The sequence below is a fragment of the Phyllobates terribilis genome, unplaced genomic scaffold (genome assembly GCF_046119375.1).
Source record: "Phyllobates terribilis strain yellow unplaced genomic scaffold, ASM4611937v1 Scaffold_9__5_contigs__length_417890890, whole genome shotgun sequence".
Classification (NCBI taxonomy): domain Eukaryota; kingdom Metazoa; phylum Chordata; class Amphibia; order Anura; family Dendrobatidae; genus Phyllobates; species Phyllobates terribilis.
This window is the reverse complement of record NW_027362769.1, coordinates 74605391-74621960: the sequence shown is the minus strand read 5'-3', so window position 1 is coordinate 74621960 and position 16570 is coordinate 74605391. Positions and strand designations below refer to the sequence as shown.

The 16570-nt window shown below is 42.8% G+C and overlaps 1 protein-coding gene across 2 annotated transcripts in view; it reads left to right on the top strand.

Annotated features, from left to right (window-relative positions):
* The window catches only part of ERBB4 (erb-b2 receptor tyrosine kinase 4), a 1557095-nt gene that overhangs the window by 1179265 nt on the left and 361260 nt on the right, over window positions 1-16570 (top strand). For both annotated transcript variants that reach the window (XM_073646618.1, XM_073646617.1), the window contains exon 18: window positions 7644-7766. In XM_073646618.1, the coding sequence (XP_073502719.1) occupies window positions 7644-7766 (123 nt within the window). The remainder of the gene's footprint in view (window positions 1-7643; window positions 7767-16570) is intronic.

Below are 16570 nucleotides of genomic sequence, written 5' to 3'. Positions count from 1 at the left end.
TCTGAACAATGAATCCTGTATAACCCCACCCACACCACTGATTAGCTACTTTCTGTGAACACTGTGCATAGGCAGAAAGTGACTAATCCGTGGTGGGGTTATACAGAGCAGGAGGACTACATGGCAGGAAACAACAAGTTCTCTAGTGATAATATCCTGCTGATAAAACAGTGATTTTATTGAATTTGCACCAAACAGTGATACATCACTGGAATTAGGGTCTCTGTCCCTACATCATGCTGATCTCAGATTACAAAGCAAAATACTGGTAATAGATTACCTTTAACAATGCACAAGTCATTGATCAAAGTTTGATATCAAATTATGCGGTACTTTTTTGCACTATTTTTGAAATCTGCAGCACATCAAATCCTCTTGAGAAAAATATACGCTTTATTTGTGCATTTTCCCTATAGATTTGAATAAAATGCAGAAAATCCCCACATATAAGCCCACGTGCACATGTTCAGTATTTGGTCAGTATTTTACATCAGTATTTATAAGCCAAAACCAGGAGTGGGTGATAAATACAGAAGTAGTGATGTGTTTCTATTATACTTTTCCTCTGATTGTTCCATTCCTGGTTTAGGCTTACAAATACTGAGGACAAATACTGACCAAATACTGAACGTGTGAACATGGCCTAAGCCGCATAAGCTTATTTAGTGAATTTCCACAGCAGAAACCCATGTGAAATCTACACAATTCATTTTTCAATGAATTTTTATCACAGCTGGGTAACTCTGCAAACAGGAAGTTTCCAAAATAGTCTTCTTCAAAAAGAGACAAAAACTGCAGCTGAAAAAACGTGACAAAAACACAGGTAAAAAAAAAAAAATCTCAATAAAAAATGCAAGTAGACTAAATTAGCAAATTGGTCCAGAAATGCTGCAGGAAATCTGCAGCAACAAAATTGCATCAAATTGTGAGAATTAGCCTTAGGCCATATTCACACAATGTGCTTGCAATAGTATTTTTTTGCTACTATTTTCTGAAAATGCTGTAAAAGCATGACGTTTTTACCAGGGTTTTGAAAAATCACTGCAAACACCATCTGAAATGCATCGATTAAATGTGACCCTATGGTATACTTTGCTGCATCTGTACTTGCTTATTGCCAATTCCAAAATTTATACTAAATTGCAAAATATAAAAAAGACAAGGTCCATTTTTTCATCAGGCCATATACCATAAAAACACATAAATAGTAAGGGCTCCAAGTGCGTCACCCTGTTACATCATTAGTAATGATGCGCTACCCGTGGATGTTCAAGTCCAACGGGTTCAGCCTAACATTTAAAAAAAAGTACAGAAAACCCGGATCGCTTTCAAATTAATGCTGGGCCCGAACATCTTGTGTTTCCTACGCTGTCATCTGTGTGACAGCGCAAGAAACACCAGCGGTAAGTTCGTTACAACCAGTCAGAGTGCTGATGATAGAGTGTGAGCCAGCAGCTGAGACCAAGCTTACACTGATGAGATTAAACAAAAAGCTAAAAAAAATCAAAAAGTCATAATACAAATGAAGAGATTAAATAAAATCAATCAGCCCTGAGGAGGAAATATAGTAAATATATCACCATGTATATAAGTAATTCCTAGTCAGGATACATGTGTAGATTGGACATGTGTAGATTGATCGGTGTATATATCTGAATAGGAGTCTGGAGCCAGGGGCTGATGCCGAAACGTGCGTCGGGGTAGGCGCTTCATTGTGTGTTCCCTTTGGCTCTAGACTCCTATTGAGGTATATAGACCGATATTACCTAAACCATTTATTTCTACTGGGATCTGCTCCACGGCAGCACACATGTCAGGAGCTCTATCCATCATTGCACTTTCTTGCATTTTGAGGCTTGTTTGCACTATAGCATTTTACTTATGTCCTGATGTGGGAGATATATACTGCCTCATATATTACATACCCTCTTTATTAAAATATACCTTGCTATATTTTTCTTTGATGTAGTGATATATTTATTCCAAGTATGTTCACTTACCTATGATATATACGCACATGTGGGGAACACATGCTGTTTCAGCAGCGCCTTCTTCATGGCTGTTTCTTTCCCACCCACTTATATGTATTTTAGCTTGATTCAATAAAGTTTGTTATATTTTACTATATTCGGCCTCCTTTTCGGTTCTATACTTTTGGTTTCAGTATGCACTCTCATCAGCCAACGCCTGTGTCTGGTGGTAACCTTTTACTGCCAGTCTCAGCTGCCGGCTCACATGCTGTCGTCTGTATGACAGCATGAGAACCGCAGCGCTCTGACCGGCGGTAATGAACTTACTGCCGATCAAACCGGTCTCTCGCACAGATGACAGAGTGGGAAAGACCAAATTTTCGGGCTTCCAGAACAGTTACACAGACTTCAGGGAAAAGTCCGTGTTCGGGGTCCATGCACAGGCACTAGGTGTTCGGTGCGGACCCCGAACTTTACTGTTTGGATTCACCCATCCCTAATCATTAGCATTAGGGCTTGTGCAGACAACCACATAAATTGGATGAATGCTATCTATGGTTCTGACAAATAGCACTCGTGCCCATGTTATTTTATGGGGCTGTGTACATGTCCATTTTTAATTTTTTCCTTGGACCAAATGAAAGAAAATTGCAGTTTGCACGATTTGCCTCCAGGTATCGGATGACACTCACCTATTCATGTCTATTGGCCCATGAAAAAAAATAAGACCGCACTCAGATGATATCAGACTGTGGTCCAAATTTCACCCACTGACATAATGGAGAAGGTGGAGAAGATTTTTTTTTCTCCACTTTCAAGAAAATTGGATCACACTCTGATCAAACTTTAATCAGAGTATTATTAGCATAATCGGACTGATTTTCTTGGATGGAGAGAAAACAGTCGCCTGCACCTGCCCTAACAGTTGGGACAAGTGTAGGTACAAAGTACAATAAAAGTCAGCGGAAAAACAAATAATCCCACATTAAAATGGATGAAATAATGATAATGAAAGGGTATACTGTATAATCTGTAATCTAAAGTGTAAAAAAGTTGTTTAAAACCAAAGGAAACCAAGAATAGGTAAGAAAATAGGGAGCAGTCCAATAAAAGAGAACCGGGGCAAGAGTATAATGGCTGAGGAGAAGGGCTTGCCCATAGTCACAATGGGTGGGCATAAAAGAAGGAAAGGGCATGATATAAGAGGCGGGCATGGCAAGAGGGTGGAGATCTGTGAGAGCCAAATTGTATACTGGCTAAAACAAGATATATATTTATTTATATTTTAGAAAAATATAACTTTATAATAAGAAGAATAATAAGTATATATAAGTATGTACGTAAATAGCTGCTCTCCTACAGATTAGGAAAATTTATATACTGAAGATATAAAATATTACAAATTGAAATACATCAAAAAACAATGTCACCTGCGTGTCAGAGGAAGGGCATTCTGATACCATGCAATCTCCACACAACTACATTATAAAATTAAACCATATAAATAAATAGATTGATAAATAAAAGAATCAATAATGAAATTAAACTAGATACGACAGTCGTAGCGCTGCAATAAAATCCGAGCTCGCCTCTGCCTGTATTATATGGTGTTTTATGTATGACACGGGCGGAAAACATTTTACAGATGCAAAATATGGATCAGATGAGGCCAGCGATGCTAACCTTGTGGAGACAAGGTGAAATACCGCATTGCTATTAAATCTTTTAGAACTTGAAGAGTCCTTTATAATTACCTTCCACATCAGCCTGAGAGATGGATTATTTGTCAAAAACTTTTCAATATATTTTGAGTTTTTCTAGAGGAGTTAGGGCGGTGTTAGCCAGACCTCAAAAGGCAAAGAACTGATATTGAAAATTCGTTTTTGAATACTACTAATACATTTTTGTGAATACAGAGCAAAGATTAAGTCTTGTTACTTCTAAGTAATGCTCTTACCTATTAATAATACACTATGGACAAATTGTATACAATGGGTTTATTACTTGTCTCTTATGTGCTCTGTGATCCAATCTAAATGTGTACGAAAAGTCTATTTCAATAGGAAAAAGTTGTGCCCAATCTACCAGAATCATAGAGCTGGGGGAGCTTAGCAGATTTATAAAAAATACGGTAAGGAAAAATTCAACATAACATAACGTATGACCATCCTAGGCTTAGGAGTCCAGTGGGAGGACTTAATAAATGTTAGCTACTTACTAGAACCGCCCACTTGGCTCATAAGATAAAACAATGATTTCAATCAATAGGTTAAAAGTTACATAGAATATTTTTGACACAAAACCATTTATCAGTCTGCCCAGCTCCTCCTGATCTATTACATGATGCTTGCAGATCCGACTGCTTGTTAAATATGACAGCTTTCCTTTAAAGTCAACATTACAACATTACATTACAACATAGATGTCATGTTATTTTTACCATTTGTATAGCTGTTTTCTAAAATTTTACCGACTGCTAAGCTGACCTCCTCTAACTGAGATGTTACTATTCATAGTATAGCATATGGCATCCATATGTTATCAGTATCACATTAAAGAGTTTAGCCAGGACTTTTTTCATTTTTTTTTTAAAAAAAAAAGCAAAAGCAATGAATTGGAATATAAGTTGGTGTGCATGTAATGTGTAGGCGCATGTTCACACTGACCACTAAACAGACAAAACCCAAGAGAAAAACAAATGAGCAAACACCCTGCAGTAAATAAATATCAGCAGTGCATGAAAATAATATAAGGTACTTGGATAACATATTTTTGATCAAAAAAAGTAAAAGCCATGACGGGCCTAAAAACTAAAAGGCAGGTAGTTGGTAACTTCCTACCTGTTCTACCCGGCGCTGACACAGACAGACCACTCCTGCTGGTGATTCAGCTGTTCTTCGTCAACAGAGTATCTCTTCTTCTGGCTGCTCTGTTGATGGGGCATGACTGCCGACATCTTGCTGACTGGCAGCGGGCTTCCCGCAGTTAGGCAGCTGGGAGCCGACTGTCAATCAGCATGATGTCGGCAGTCACTCTACGTCAACAGAGCAGAGTGGAAGAGAAGCCACTGCTCTGTCGACGTGAAGTTAGCTTAAACTGCTGGATCGCCATCAGGAACGGTCTTTGACTGCTCTGTGCAAACAGAGATCGGCGCTGGGCACAGGACAAAGGTAGGTACTAGGTAGCGATCACCTGCCTGTCTTTTTTTTCTAGATACGGACATAAAAGCTAAGTCCTAAATAAACCCTTTAAGGGATCCTTTTTATCATCGGCTGTTTTTAATCAACAAACTGAGACTATATTAAAACTCGCATAGTACATATTACATTCGATAGAGAATTGACTATGGAGACAGGAAACACCTTTGGCACTGCAGGTATGCGCCATATTAATCTTTGGTACCTGATGAAATGTATTACCCAGGATGCGACGAGTACAAGATGGATTTTATTTGAAAAATACAAGGCTATGCCTTCGTCGGGCCATTACTGGAAAACACAAAACCTAAGACAGAAACAAAATGAACATATAACCTGCGGTAAGTAAATAAGTAAAAGCAATAGTGCAGATAAATACCATAGGGTACTTAGTAGTGATGAGTGAACATGCTCAGATAAGGTGTTTTCCGAGCATGCTCGAGTGCTAACCACGTATCTTTGGCGTGCTCAAAAAATAGATTTGAGTTGCAGCAGCTGCATGTCTCGCTGCTGTTCGACAGCTGCAACACAACAACAACAATCAGGCAATCCATTCATGTATTGGAACTGTCGATCAGCCGCAAGACAAGCAGCCGCTGTAAATCAAACCTATTTTTCGAGCACTTCGAAGATACTCGGTTAGCACCTAAGCATGGTCAGATATCCCAATATCCCAGCATGTTTGCGCATCACTAGTACTTAGTAAACACTATTTTTGATCAAAAAAGCGTAAAAGCCATCCCTCCAGCACCAAGGTGTACCCAAATCGGGATGGTCCTAACCTCTAGTATTAAAACCTTAACATGTGTCAAACTGATGTTAATGTAAATAAGGACTGAGCAGGACAAAGTCCCGAATATGGACACCCAGCAATGGACATAAACGTAATGTCCAGTTCAAAGAAAGGGAGGCCATACCCTTACCTGAACTAAATGCGGAAAGCTGAAACATAACCGAAAAAAATGAACTGGAGTATAGGCAGAAACACGTAGCCTTTTGTTTTTTTCCAATAAAATCCAGCTTGTTCTGTTCACATCTTGGGTAACAGGGGCGAACAAATAATTGGTGCTCCATTGGCAGCTGCTCATGGGGCCAAGAGTTAAAGGGGGTCACTTTCAGGTGGAATTGTACATTATGATGAGCTATTGGACTGTAAAGGACCTATATATTATTATTCTCACGCAGGGGCCCTCTTTTGTCTGTGTCTGCCAGTACTGGTTAACACATTTCTTCTGTTACCGACAATTAATACAGAGTATGTCTGCAGCACCGAAACGATTCTCTACTTATCCTAGGTTCCATTCTGGAAGACGCCATAGTTGACAGTACCAGCTTGAAGCAGACTCCAATACCTCATATACATGTATACTGGCGTTGTGCCCATCATTAGCACAACTGTTGAAGTTGAGCAGTTCCGCTTTTTCACCTACCTGACAATCAATACCTACTCATTACTATGCTCAGATAAGGCCTTTTGTTCTTTCTTCCACCTCCTTTTTTGGGTGATCATCTCCAGCTATTTATTTCACTTGAGGTGTCATATCACAGAACTAGTAAGGGAAAACCTGATCCTATATGTGTCAGCCAATAAAACATGCTTTGGTTTACATAAACCACACAAAAATAATCACTGTATACTTTTGTCTTCAAATTCATTAGCACATTTATTTGGTCATGGGGCCATGGTTTCTTTTAAATACCGATGCAATACTGATGACATATGGATGCATTATAATAATAATAATAATAATAGTTTATTTTTATAGCGCCAACATATTCCGCAGCACTTTACATTGGTATGTTAATCACTCTCTGTAGACTTCAATAGGCATTTTGCAATGGCAGTATGTCTTATGCATTTGTATTGTATATTATTTCTATCCCCTGTATGGCATTTGGTGGTGCTTGTTACAAAACTGCTGTATTGTTTTTGAAAAAGTGGAAATTTAGCAAATATAATATATAGTGTTTGCAGTTTTCTCTTGGGAAAATAGAACAAAGTTAAATTAATATATTGAATAAGCTGTGTGAGGGAACAATATACTGTCAATAGTTTTTATTGGATTGAGCACTCTAGAGTCTGTTGAAATGTGTTGAGTTCTTACGAGAAACCAGCAAAATACAAGAGAAGAAGACGGGTCTAGTCTGCTATTTGTTATCCTTGTTTCTTGTAGAGAGGTGACCCCATTGCTAAAATTCTATCTGAATTACTGTACATGTGATGATTTTGTGTACATTATTAGAATAAAGTAAGAGTATATTGATTAATATACATGCATTATCTGGACGGAGTTACTTTAATACAGCAAATGCATAATCAATGGTTTCTGAAGAAAAGAAATCCATGGAGACTGACTGTGTTAATGGCAATAAAGTCAACTCCTGTAGTGTTTTACGCTGTGATAGACGAAGCATCTCCACAGAGTCTGTACTGATTTCCAAGCACAAGACGTTAATGCTTCTCTTACTCTTTCAGTTAGTGGAACCATTGACACCAAGCGGCACAGCACCAAACCAAGCCCAACTGCGGATCCTAAAGGAAACGGAGCTTAAGAGGGTCAAGATCCTGGGTTCAGGTGCTTTTGGCACAGTATACAAGGTGAGAATCAGCAACGTCTACCATTGGTTCTGGGGCAAAACAAGATAGTGGCGGACACAAAAGTAATCCCATGACCTCTCCCAGTGATGTTATCGCGACATCTGTTGTGAGCTGCTGATATTTTGGGATGTCAGCGGCCCGATGCAGGCACTATATTGCCTGTCAATGCTTGCTGTATAGAATGGTGGGGCAGAGAGCTGATGGAGCAGAGAGCTTGCCATAGTTTTCAACTTTATCTGCATCCTTGGGGTGCAGAGAAAGTTGAAATGGGACTCATGTCAGGGGAGGATGCCTGCCTGGTATTTGACTTATGATTAAAGCAACCCTTTACATTTTGTCTTTTTAAACTTATATTTGTAAGCTTAGCTTCAGCATACTCTATTCATTGTGTTTTATTGTGGTTGCCCCTTTGATTTGTACTACTCTGATATGGTTTTCCATAGCACCGGGTCTAAGAGCATAAAACTTAAAGGAATTGTCCTCCTTTGTCCCCCTTTTATTAACTTAAATGCATGTAATTGAGGGTAAAAATCCTCTCTCATAAAATATTTTGCACCATTTGCTTTCTATAACCTCTGTGTTGCATTGCCTATTGCTGGCTGAAAAGTGTGTTAACTGGGCCACTATGCATGACGGTCTGTTGGAGAGATTGTAACTCTTTTATCTGTCTTTTTCTGCACTCCTTTCAGCTGATTTATGACCACACACCACATCAAAGATGAATGTGCAGGAAAACAAAGAGTTTGTAAAAGCAAAACAGTGCAAAATGTTTAACAAAACCCAATTGCAAAAAATATGTAAAGGGGTTGTCCAGATTTGGTATGAAAGTCTGCAGTGACTCTGCGTGGCTGCAGATTTGTGAATCCTCACATTGCACATAGGGCACACTGTCAGATCGTGTGGTCATGTGACAGCAAGTATACTTCCGGCCACATTCCAACTAGACGTGCACAATCTCACTCAATTCACATGCATTGAGCAAGGCCATGCATGTCTAGTTGGAATGTGGGTGGGAGTATGCATATTGTATACTTGCGGTCATATAACCGCTTGCTTCTGGCTCTAACATCGGAGAATACACAGAGAGTGACTGCAGACGTTTGTGCCAAATGTGGACAACACCTTTAAGCAAAAATGTTTCAAAGATGGACAACTTATTTAAGTAATTCACTGGTTGAAGGCACCTTTTGTACAAATTGCCCTTTTTTGTGAGTTATCCAAATGTTACACTGATTGAAATCTTGTGGTTGTTACGGGGCCTTTGGAAAGGAACCCAAGTCTGGATAGTTTCTTCCCCTTTGCTATTGAGTTGTGAGAACATGTGCAAGCTTTCCATCTGCAGAGGGACTTTATTTATTATTTGGAATTGGCTCCAAATGGCATGGAGTGGGAAACAAACGTATGACTAAACCAAACACCAGACAGTAATGACGGAGGGTTTTCTCTCTCCTATTGGGCCCTATATCTTCTATATATGCCACTGCCAAAGAGATTTAGTTAATGCTTCATAAAATTCTTTCATGGAAATAAAATAATTTTCTGACAGATGGAAATCTGTTTCAGTGGAGATGTTGGGATATTTCTCTTTGCAGATTACCATAATCGTTACTTGACTATGCCCGATGCAGGGCAATTGAAGGCCCGGGTCTTAATGATTTCTGCATTGATTGAAATGATTTATTGCAGGAAAGTTCTTTCCACAATAGCAAGAAAATCTGTGCATATACTGGATGCTAATGAAGAATGTCCCGGTAATGAAAAGATATTGCAGTGTTTGGCAGATATTGGAAATTTTTCTGTATCAATTTGAGGCAACAGACTGGTTTACTACTATTGTCTGTCTGTTCATAAAACATTTCACAGAGAACTATCACTACGTGTATTCCAATTTACTGAAGATGTTCTCATTATCCAATGAATATTACTATCAAGGTTTCACGCATTAACACATATTACACAAAATTGCAGCAATTTTACTTTTTCCAATAATAATATTAGCAAATATTTCCAATTACAAATGTAGTATAGTTCTTCTAATTTGCTATGTCTCTTTCCTCAGGCATTGCCGGACCTTAGGTATCCATGGTTACGACCACTATGAACTAGCTGTCACTATATCAGTGGTCGCAACCATGGATACCTAAGGTCCTGCAATGATGTAAGGTGCCTCAGCGAGGTAGTCGTGGGCGAGCTGTAGCCCCTGCTCGCTCTGGCACCCTACAGACAATACGTGTCCTCTCTCTGATGTGTGGCTGTGTATGTGGTGCTCTCCACTTACTTCAGACCATCCGATCGCGGCTATCTCCAGATATTTCTCTTCTGGGACCAGGGCAGCAATAAATTCAGAGGACACGAGGTTCTTAACCATAACTTGGACTTTACTTGAGGAAGAAGAATATGTACAATATTTACAGGCAGATATAATGGATAAGGCCCAACAGGTTATCATCTCCCTCACAGGCGCTGGTAACATCCTCAGCCCTGGTTCCCTCTTTAAGTGAAGCATCTCTGTGACTCTAATCTCTAGCCCAAGAGAATCTTTCTCACAATCGATAGTGTATCCGGATCCTATATCTCCCCCACGTCTTAGCCTGGAGTCCTATCTTCCTCTGCTGCCTGCAGACTGAAAGTGCCCCGAGTCCTCAATACCTCCTTTAATTTTCTCCGGCTGGCTAACAGGACTCTTGCGTAGGGAAATCTTCACACTGGTGATCCTACTGTCTGAGGGTACGGAGCTCCCGTCTACCCTAGCAGCCACCATATAATCCGGCTGCCCGTACAGTTCACTGTCCCAACTCTCACTGACTCATCACTTCCTGCTTCTGGAAACTAAGCAGAGATTTTCCTAATGTGCCCACCCTCTGTGGGCTGTCAACACACACTATTAACCCCTTCACTGTCTGCAATACTGCTGGCAGACTCAACCTGGCATCTGCATCCGGGACAGTGGCATCTTGTGGCTGTTTACCAATACTACAGCCCACAAGGAATTATATCAGAAACAAGCTTTATACACACTCTATGCTAGATCATGGCAGTAAGTTCCCCCACTACTCTGCTGGCTGGATTATCACAGCTAACTCCTTAACTGGACCTAACTGCAGCTCAAAGAGATCTAACTATCGGGAACATTCTCTTTTTAACTCTTTCAGTGCTATAGGGAAGCTACGTCCTTCCCCACTACTATATTCCCCCACACTTTAATGATGTTCGTCCTCAACCATACTAGGCAACCAATCAATATTAACACTTATAACATCATATCTGTAGCGTCGGCGTCCCTGCCTCCTGCTAGGCAGGGACGCTGTTCCCTCACCTCTCCGCTCCGTGCCCGGCGTCTTCCTCCCACTCTGCTGGCAGCGCGCGCTGCTTCCCGGCCACTGTGCTTAGGGCGAGCGCGCGCGCGCTCCCCCTCTCTTAAAGGGGCCGCGCGCGCCGTCCTAAGGAGTCCCCGGCCAATGGCCGGAGGACCTCACCATATATAAGGCACCTCCTCCAAAATGGAGGTGCCCGAGCAATGTTGTTGCATAGCCTATCACTCTGCTTCAGCCCTCAGGTCCCGTTACCAGATACCTGCCAGTTACCTGCCAGTTACCTGCCAGATTCCTGCTTGATACCTGCCTGATACTTGTCTATCTACTTGCATTCCTGCGGTCCGACAGTCTGCCTACCAGGCCTGCCAGTCTGTCTATGGATCTGATTGCCCGCTCACCTGGGAGCGCTCATCTGCTACCTGCCTGCTAGCCTACCTGGAGGCTCTGCCGTCACGTGCTGTGACCACCTGCCTGTCCAGAGACTCTTACCCACTCACCTGGGAGCGTCCGCCTGCTACCTGCCTGCTAGCCTACCTGGAGGCTCTGCCGTCACGTGCTGTGACCACCTGCCTGTCCTGAGACTCTTACCCGCTCACCTGGGAGCGTCCGCCTGCTACCTGCCTGCTAGCCTACCTGGAGGCTCTGCTGTCACCTGCTGTGACCACCTGCCTGTCCAGAGACTCTTGCCCGCTCACCTGGGAGCGTCCACCTGCTACCTGCCTGCTAGTCTACCTGGAGGCTTAGCCATCACTTGCTGTGACCACCTGCCTGTCCAGAGACTCTTGCCCGCTCACCTGGGAGCGTCCACCTGCTACCCGCCTGCTAGCCTATCTGGAGGCTTAGCCGTCACTTGCCGTGACCACCCGCCTGTCAAGAGACTGTCCCCGTCACTTGCCGTGACCTCCTGCCCTTCTACCCAGAGACTGTCCCCGTCACTTGCCGTGACCTCCTGCCCTTCTACCCAGAGACTGTCCCCGTCACTTGCCGTGACCTCCTGCCCTTCTACCCAGAGACTGTCCCAGTCACTTGCCGTGACTACCTGCCCGCCTACCCTGGGAGCCACCTGCTTCCTTACAAGGACTGCCCCTTTGTATCGTTGCTCAGAGGTTCCACCTCCCAGACCCGTTACAATATCACATTACTAAAACACTTTAGTACAAGACTGGTCCTGAAGTCTTCTTGTGTGGAGACCGGCTCTTCTCGGTTAAGGGCCCCGGAACAGCAATTGAGACAGTTCATTGTCATAACATTCAACATTTTTCAAGAGTACCGGTCCTTCTTGGTAAGGACCCCGGAAACACAGTGTCCATGTCGATATTATTAAGACAGGTGAAACACCAATAGCCCTCAATCTATTTTATGGGCTACATCCTGAGGCACACGGTCACAGGGAACACCCCATGAGTCTCTTTCTTCTTGACCCTAGCGGGGGGTCACCGGTTCTTCCCGCTAGACCGCAAGTTTCTTAGTATCAGAGGATGTCAATCCTCTAGGTGTGCCTCAGTGCGGCAAATTCCAGCAGAAAAGGTGCAAACCAACCTTCAGCTGTCTGCTGCTACTACAGGCCCGCCTGGCCTCAAGTGTATCTTAAACAGTCCCTCCGATTCCTTTTAGGAGAAACAAACAGGCCTTCTGGCCACGAAGGTAAAGCAACAATCCATCGGATTATTTATATAAAACAGATTTCAACTTGAAAAACAGGGCAGTTTGCCCATAGCAGACATTTTCACAGTCCCCTCACCTAAACAGTGTGAGACGGGTCCCTACAAAACTTTTGCAATGGGGCTGGTTAGCCCTAGGCCATCTCCCCTTCACTTTTTCTTCTGGACCTCCCTCTGCTCCTTCGTGAGGGCAGCCCAGGCATCAGGGAAGGGTGGTTCTCTCCATCCCCAGGGTTGGTCGGGGAGCCTACTGGGCCTGGGGTGTCCTTTCGCCGAAGTGGCACTCCCGCAGCCAACTTCAGTGGGACCATAGCTGGTCACTCTAAAGTTCTGGACCACCTGGCCCGCCATTACTCCATGCCGCTGTTCTCCTGGTGGCTTACAATGCTCAAATGGAGCCATCTCTTCAAGCTCCTGAGGCCTGTCATGGCCCCGCTTTCCACTGGGTGGGGTCCACCCCGACTCACAATAGCTCAGTTTGTCAGTCTTAGCAATTCCCATTCATGCCTTCTTTGGCACACTCTGATCACCCCAGCAGTCTATACGGTACTCACGGACCACCGGAGCTGTCTGCATGGCCTCTCCACGGCCTCGGTCCATCTCTTTACGGGCCTTCATCGCCGCCGCGACGCCAGTGGTTTTCTCTCCCAGAGCAGAGGGCATCTCCTCCTCTGCGTCCATTTCTTCCTTGTTAATTTACATAGGCAAGCAGACATGGGGCACACTCGAGTCTTGTCCGCCATGTGCCATCGTCGTTTGGGGGTTTCCACTCAGTTTCTCACCTCTCATGCGTTGAGAAGAAAATGGCGCTTGTCGCTCACCGATGATGCGCTTCCTACGCGTCTGGCTCTACCTCTTCCTAGGCCGAATTTCTGACGCGACCACCGCGTCACGCATCACTCTCAGCGGCTCCGCCTTCAGCCGCGCCTCCTTCCTGGGTGCACTGATACTCACTGGGCCGGACTGCACTCTGCGCCGCGCCCTGTTCTTCACCGTACCTCCCATCCTGGGACGAATCTTCACCGCTGGGTCCATCCTCCTCTGGGCCGGAACTCGTAGGGGCTGGACATCTTTTTGCGCTCTCCAGCACCGTCCACTCCCACGATAGGCGGTTCTTCTCCTATACTTTACCGCCATTGTTGTCATCTTGGAATCCATGCTTTGAGCCGCCATCTTGGGCTGCATGCCTTCCAACACTTTCTCTTCAGTGTTCTGTGTTGGCTCTTCCCCGTTTTCTTCATGCGAGGAGCTCGCATCCTGCCGACTACGCCAAATGTAAGGTGCCTCAGCGAGGTAGTGCAACATCCTCAGCCCTGGTTCCCTCTTTAAGTGAAAATCATGGCACTAAGTTCCCCCTCTACTCTGCTGGCTGGATTATCACAGCTAACCCCTTAACTGGACCTAAATGCAGCTCAGAGAGATCTAATTATCGGGAACATTCTCTTTTTAACTCTTTCAGTGCTATAGGGAAGCTACGTCCTTCTCCACTACTACAATGACCTGCACATGAGGTAAGAGACATAGCATTTCTAGTTGGAGGTATTTGCTAATATTATTATCCTACTACATATTGGGATAGGATCTTGGAGCTGATAATACCCGTTAAGCATCAGGGTCCAGAATCAACTGCTACCTCTGCACCCCTTAGGGCTCAATCACACGAGCGAATACATCAGACAAATGCTATCCTATGTTTTATTGGATAGCACTCGTACCAATGTTATTATATAGGGTAGTGCTGATCAATGTTTTCTTTTCTCATACTGACTTGGCATGAGAAAAAAATTGCAGCATGCTGAGACTTCATTCATTCAAGTCTATGGGTGTGTGGAAATCACCGGACTGCACTCTTGACATCTGAGTGCAGTTCGATTTCTGTGGACTCACACAGTGGAGAAGATGGAGAGATTTTGTTCTCCATTTTCTCTTCACCTGCTCTGCATTTCAATTCTATCATCCGAGAGAATCGGATCACACTAAGCTGATACTCATATGAAACTGTGGTCAGACTTTAATCCGAGTGTCATTTACATAATGGATCCAATTCTCTCGGTAGAGAGAATCTATGGTTGTGTGACCGTAGCCTTATAGCTACACATCTGTACCTGTAATACTTGCACTAATATAATGGTGTTTAAGCATTCATTATTGTATAAAATAACATTCTAAGAGCTTTTGCGCATAGCCATATTTCTGGTCCTGGTTATTCTACGGGGCCGTGTACATACCTGATTTTTTTTCTCAAACTAAACCGGTCTGAGGAGTAAATCACTGCATGCCCCAGTTTGATCTAATAATCGGATTGCACTCGTCCATGCAAGTCAATGAGTCAGAGGAAATCATCGGGCTGCACTCAGGTGACATCTGAGTGCAGTCTGATTTTCACGGACTGACACAATGGAGAAGACACTTTTTTTTTTTTACTCCATCTTTTCCTCATCCGAGTGAATCGGATCACACTCTCATCAGTTTGATCAGAGTGTGATTTGCATAATCGACCCGATTCTCTAGAATAAGAGACTATATGGTCGTCTGCACCTAGCCTAATAAAGAAAGAAAAAAAAGGAAGAAACAGCTGCTTTCTCATCAGTTTACTTATGATACTCATGAAATAAATGAGAAATTAAGAAAATTAAAATATAATAAAGATTACAACTAAAGCCTATTATAAAAAGAGGGCTAGCCTGCTGTTCTTTTATGGTGTTTAAGTGCATGAGTTTCTGCATTCAGCATTGTTCTGGGAATGAGCCCAATTACGGCCAACATTTGCATGAACTTTTCTATGTTTTCCCTATGATTTATGTTTCTGGGTAATATGGCAACCGGCTATGCAACAAAACACACTGATAACTGGCTTCCTATGAAATAGAGAAAGTTAGAGCCATCGCTGCTGGATGTCTAATATGAGCAGCAGGAAATAAATATAGCAGAGATGAGTTTGTGATTAGAGACATTTTTTGTGATATCTTTATTTGTTACCTGTTTTTTTCACTGAACTGAAAAGAAATGTTCTGCATTATCATGATGCATCAAAAGTACATAACTTCTAATCCCTGAGCCTTCATGTAAAATCTGGAAGAGGCTAATGGGCCATTTATATTGGGGTCCATTTGTGTGACAGAGAAACTGAAGCTAGTTGGCTTGGGATCAGACCTTCACCGTTCTGATATTGATAGACAATCCTAAGGAGAAGCCATTAAAGGGAATCTGTAGCAAGGTTTTGCTATGTAATCTGACAGCAGAATAATTTAGGGGCAGAGAACATGATTCCAGGGATGTGTTTCTTGCTCAACGGCTTGCTGTAGTTTCAGTACAATCAATGTTTTATTAGCTGGAGATTATCACTGCAGGACTAGGTGTCGCATGCCTGGCAGTCCAGCTAATTTGCATAACCCCGTCCACACCAGGAAGCTGATAGTGTACACAGGAAGCTGCCAATTAATGGTGTGGGTGGAGTGATATAGAGCTCAGCATTCTGACTACTGCTACATCTAGAGCAGAGAAAAAAGAGATTTTATCAAAACTGCACCAAGCAGTCCAGTAAGGGATATACTGCTGGAATCAGACTCTCTGCCCCTGTATCATGCAGCTCTCAGAATTCGTAGCAAAAACTTGCCGACAGATTCCCTTTAACACTGTGATCCCAGAAAGCATGTTTCATTAAATTACATACTTGATAATTTTAGATGGATGGCATGTAAGTAAATTTTCATCTGTATCCACACTCTTTTCTAGCCATTCTCTTACATGCCAATTCCTTGCCCATTTTATACCCTAAGTACCTTATATCTACTTCCCTGAGACATTCACAACACAAGATTCCAGCAGT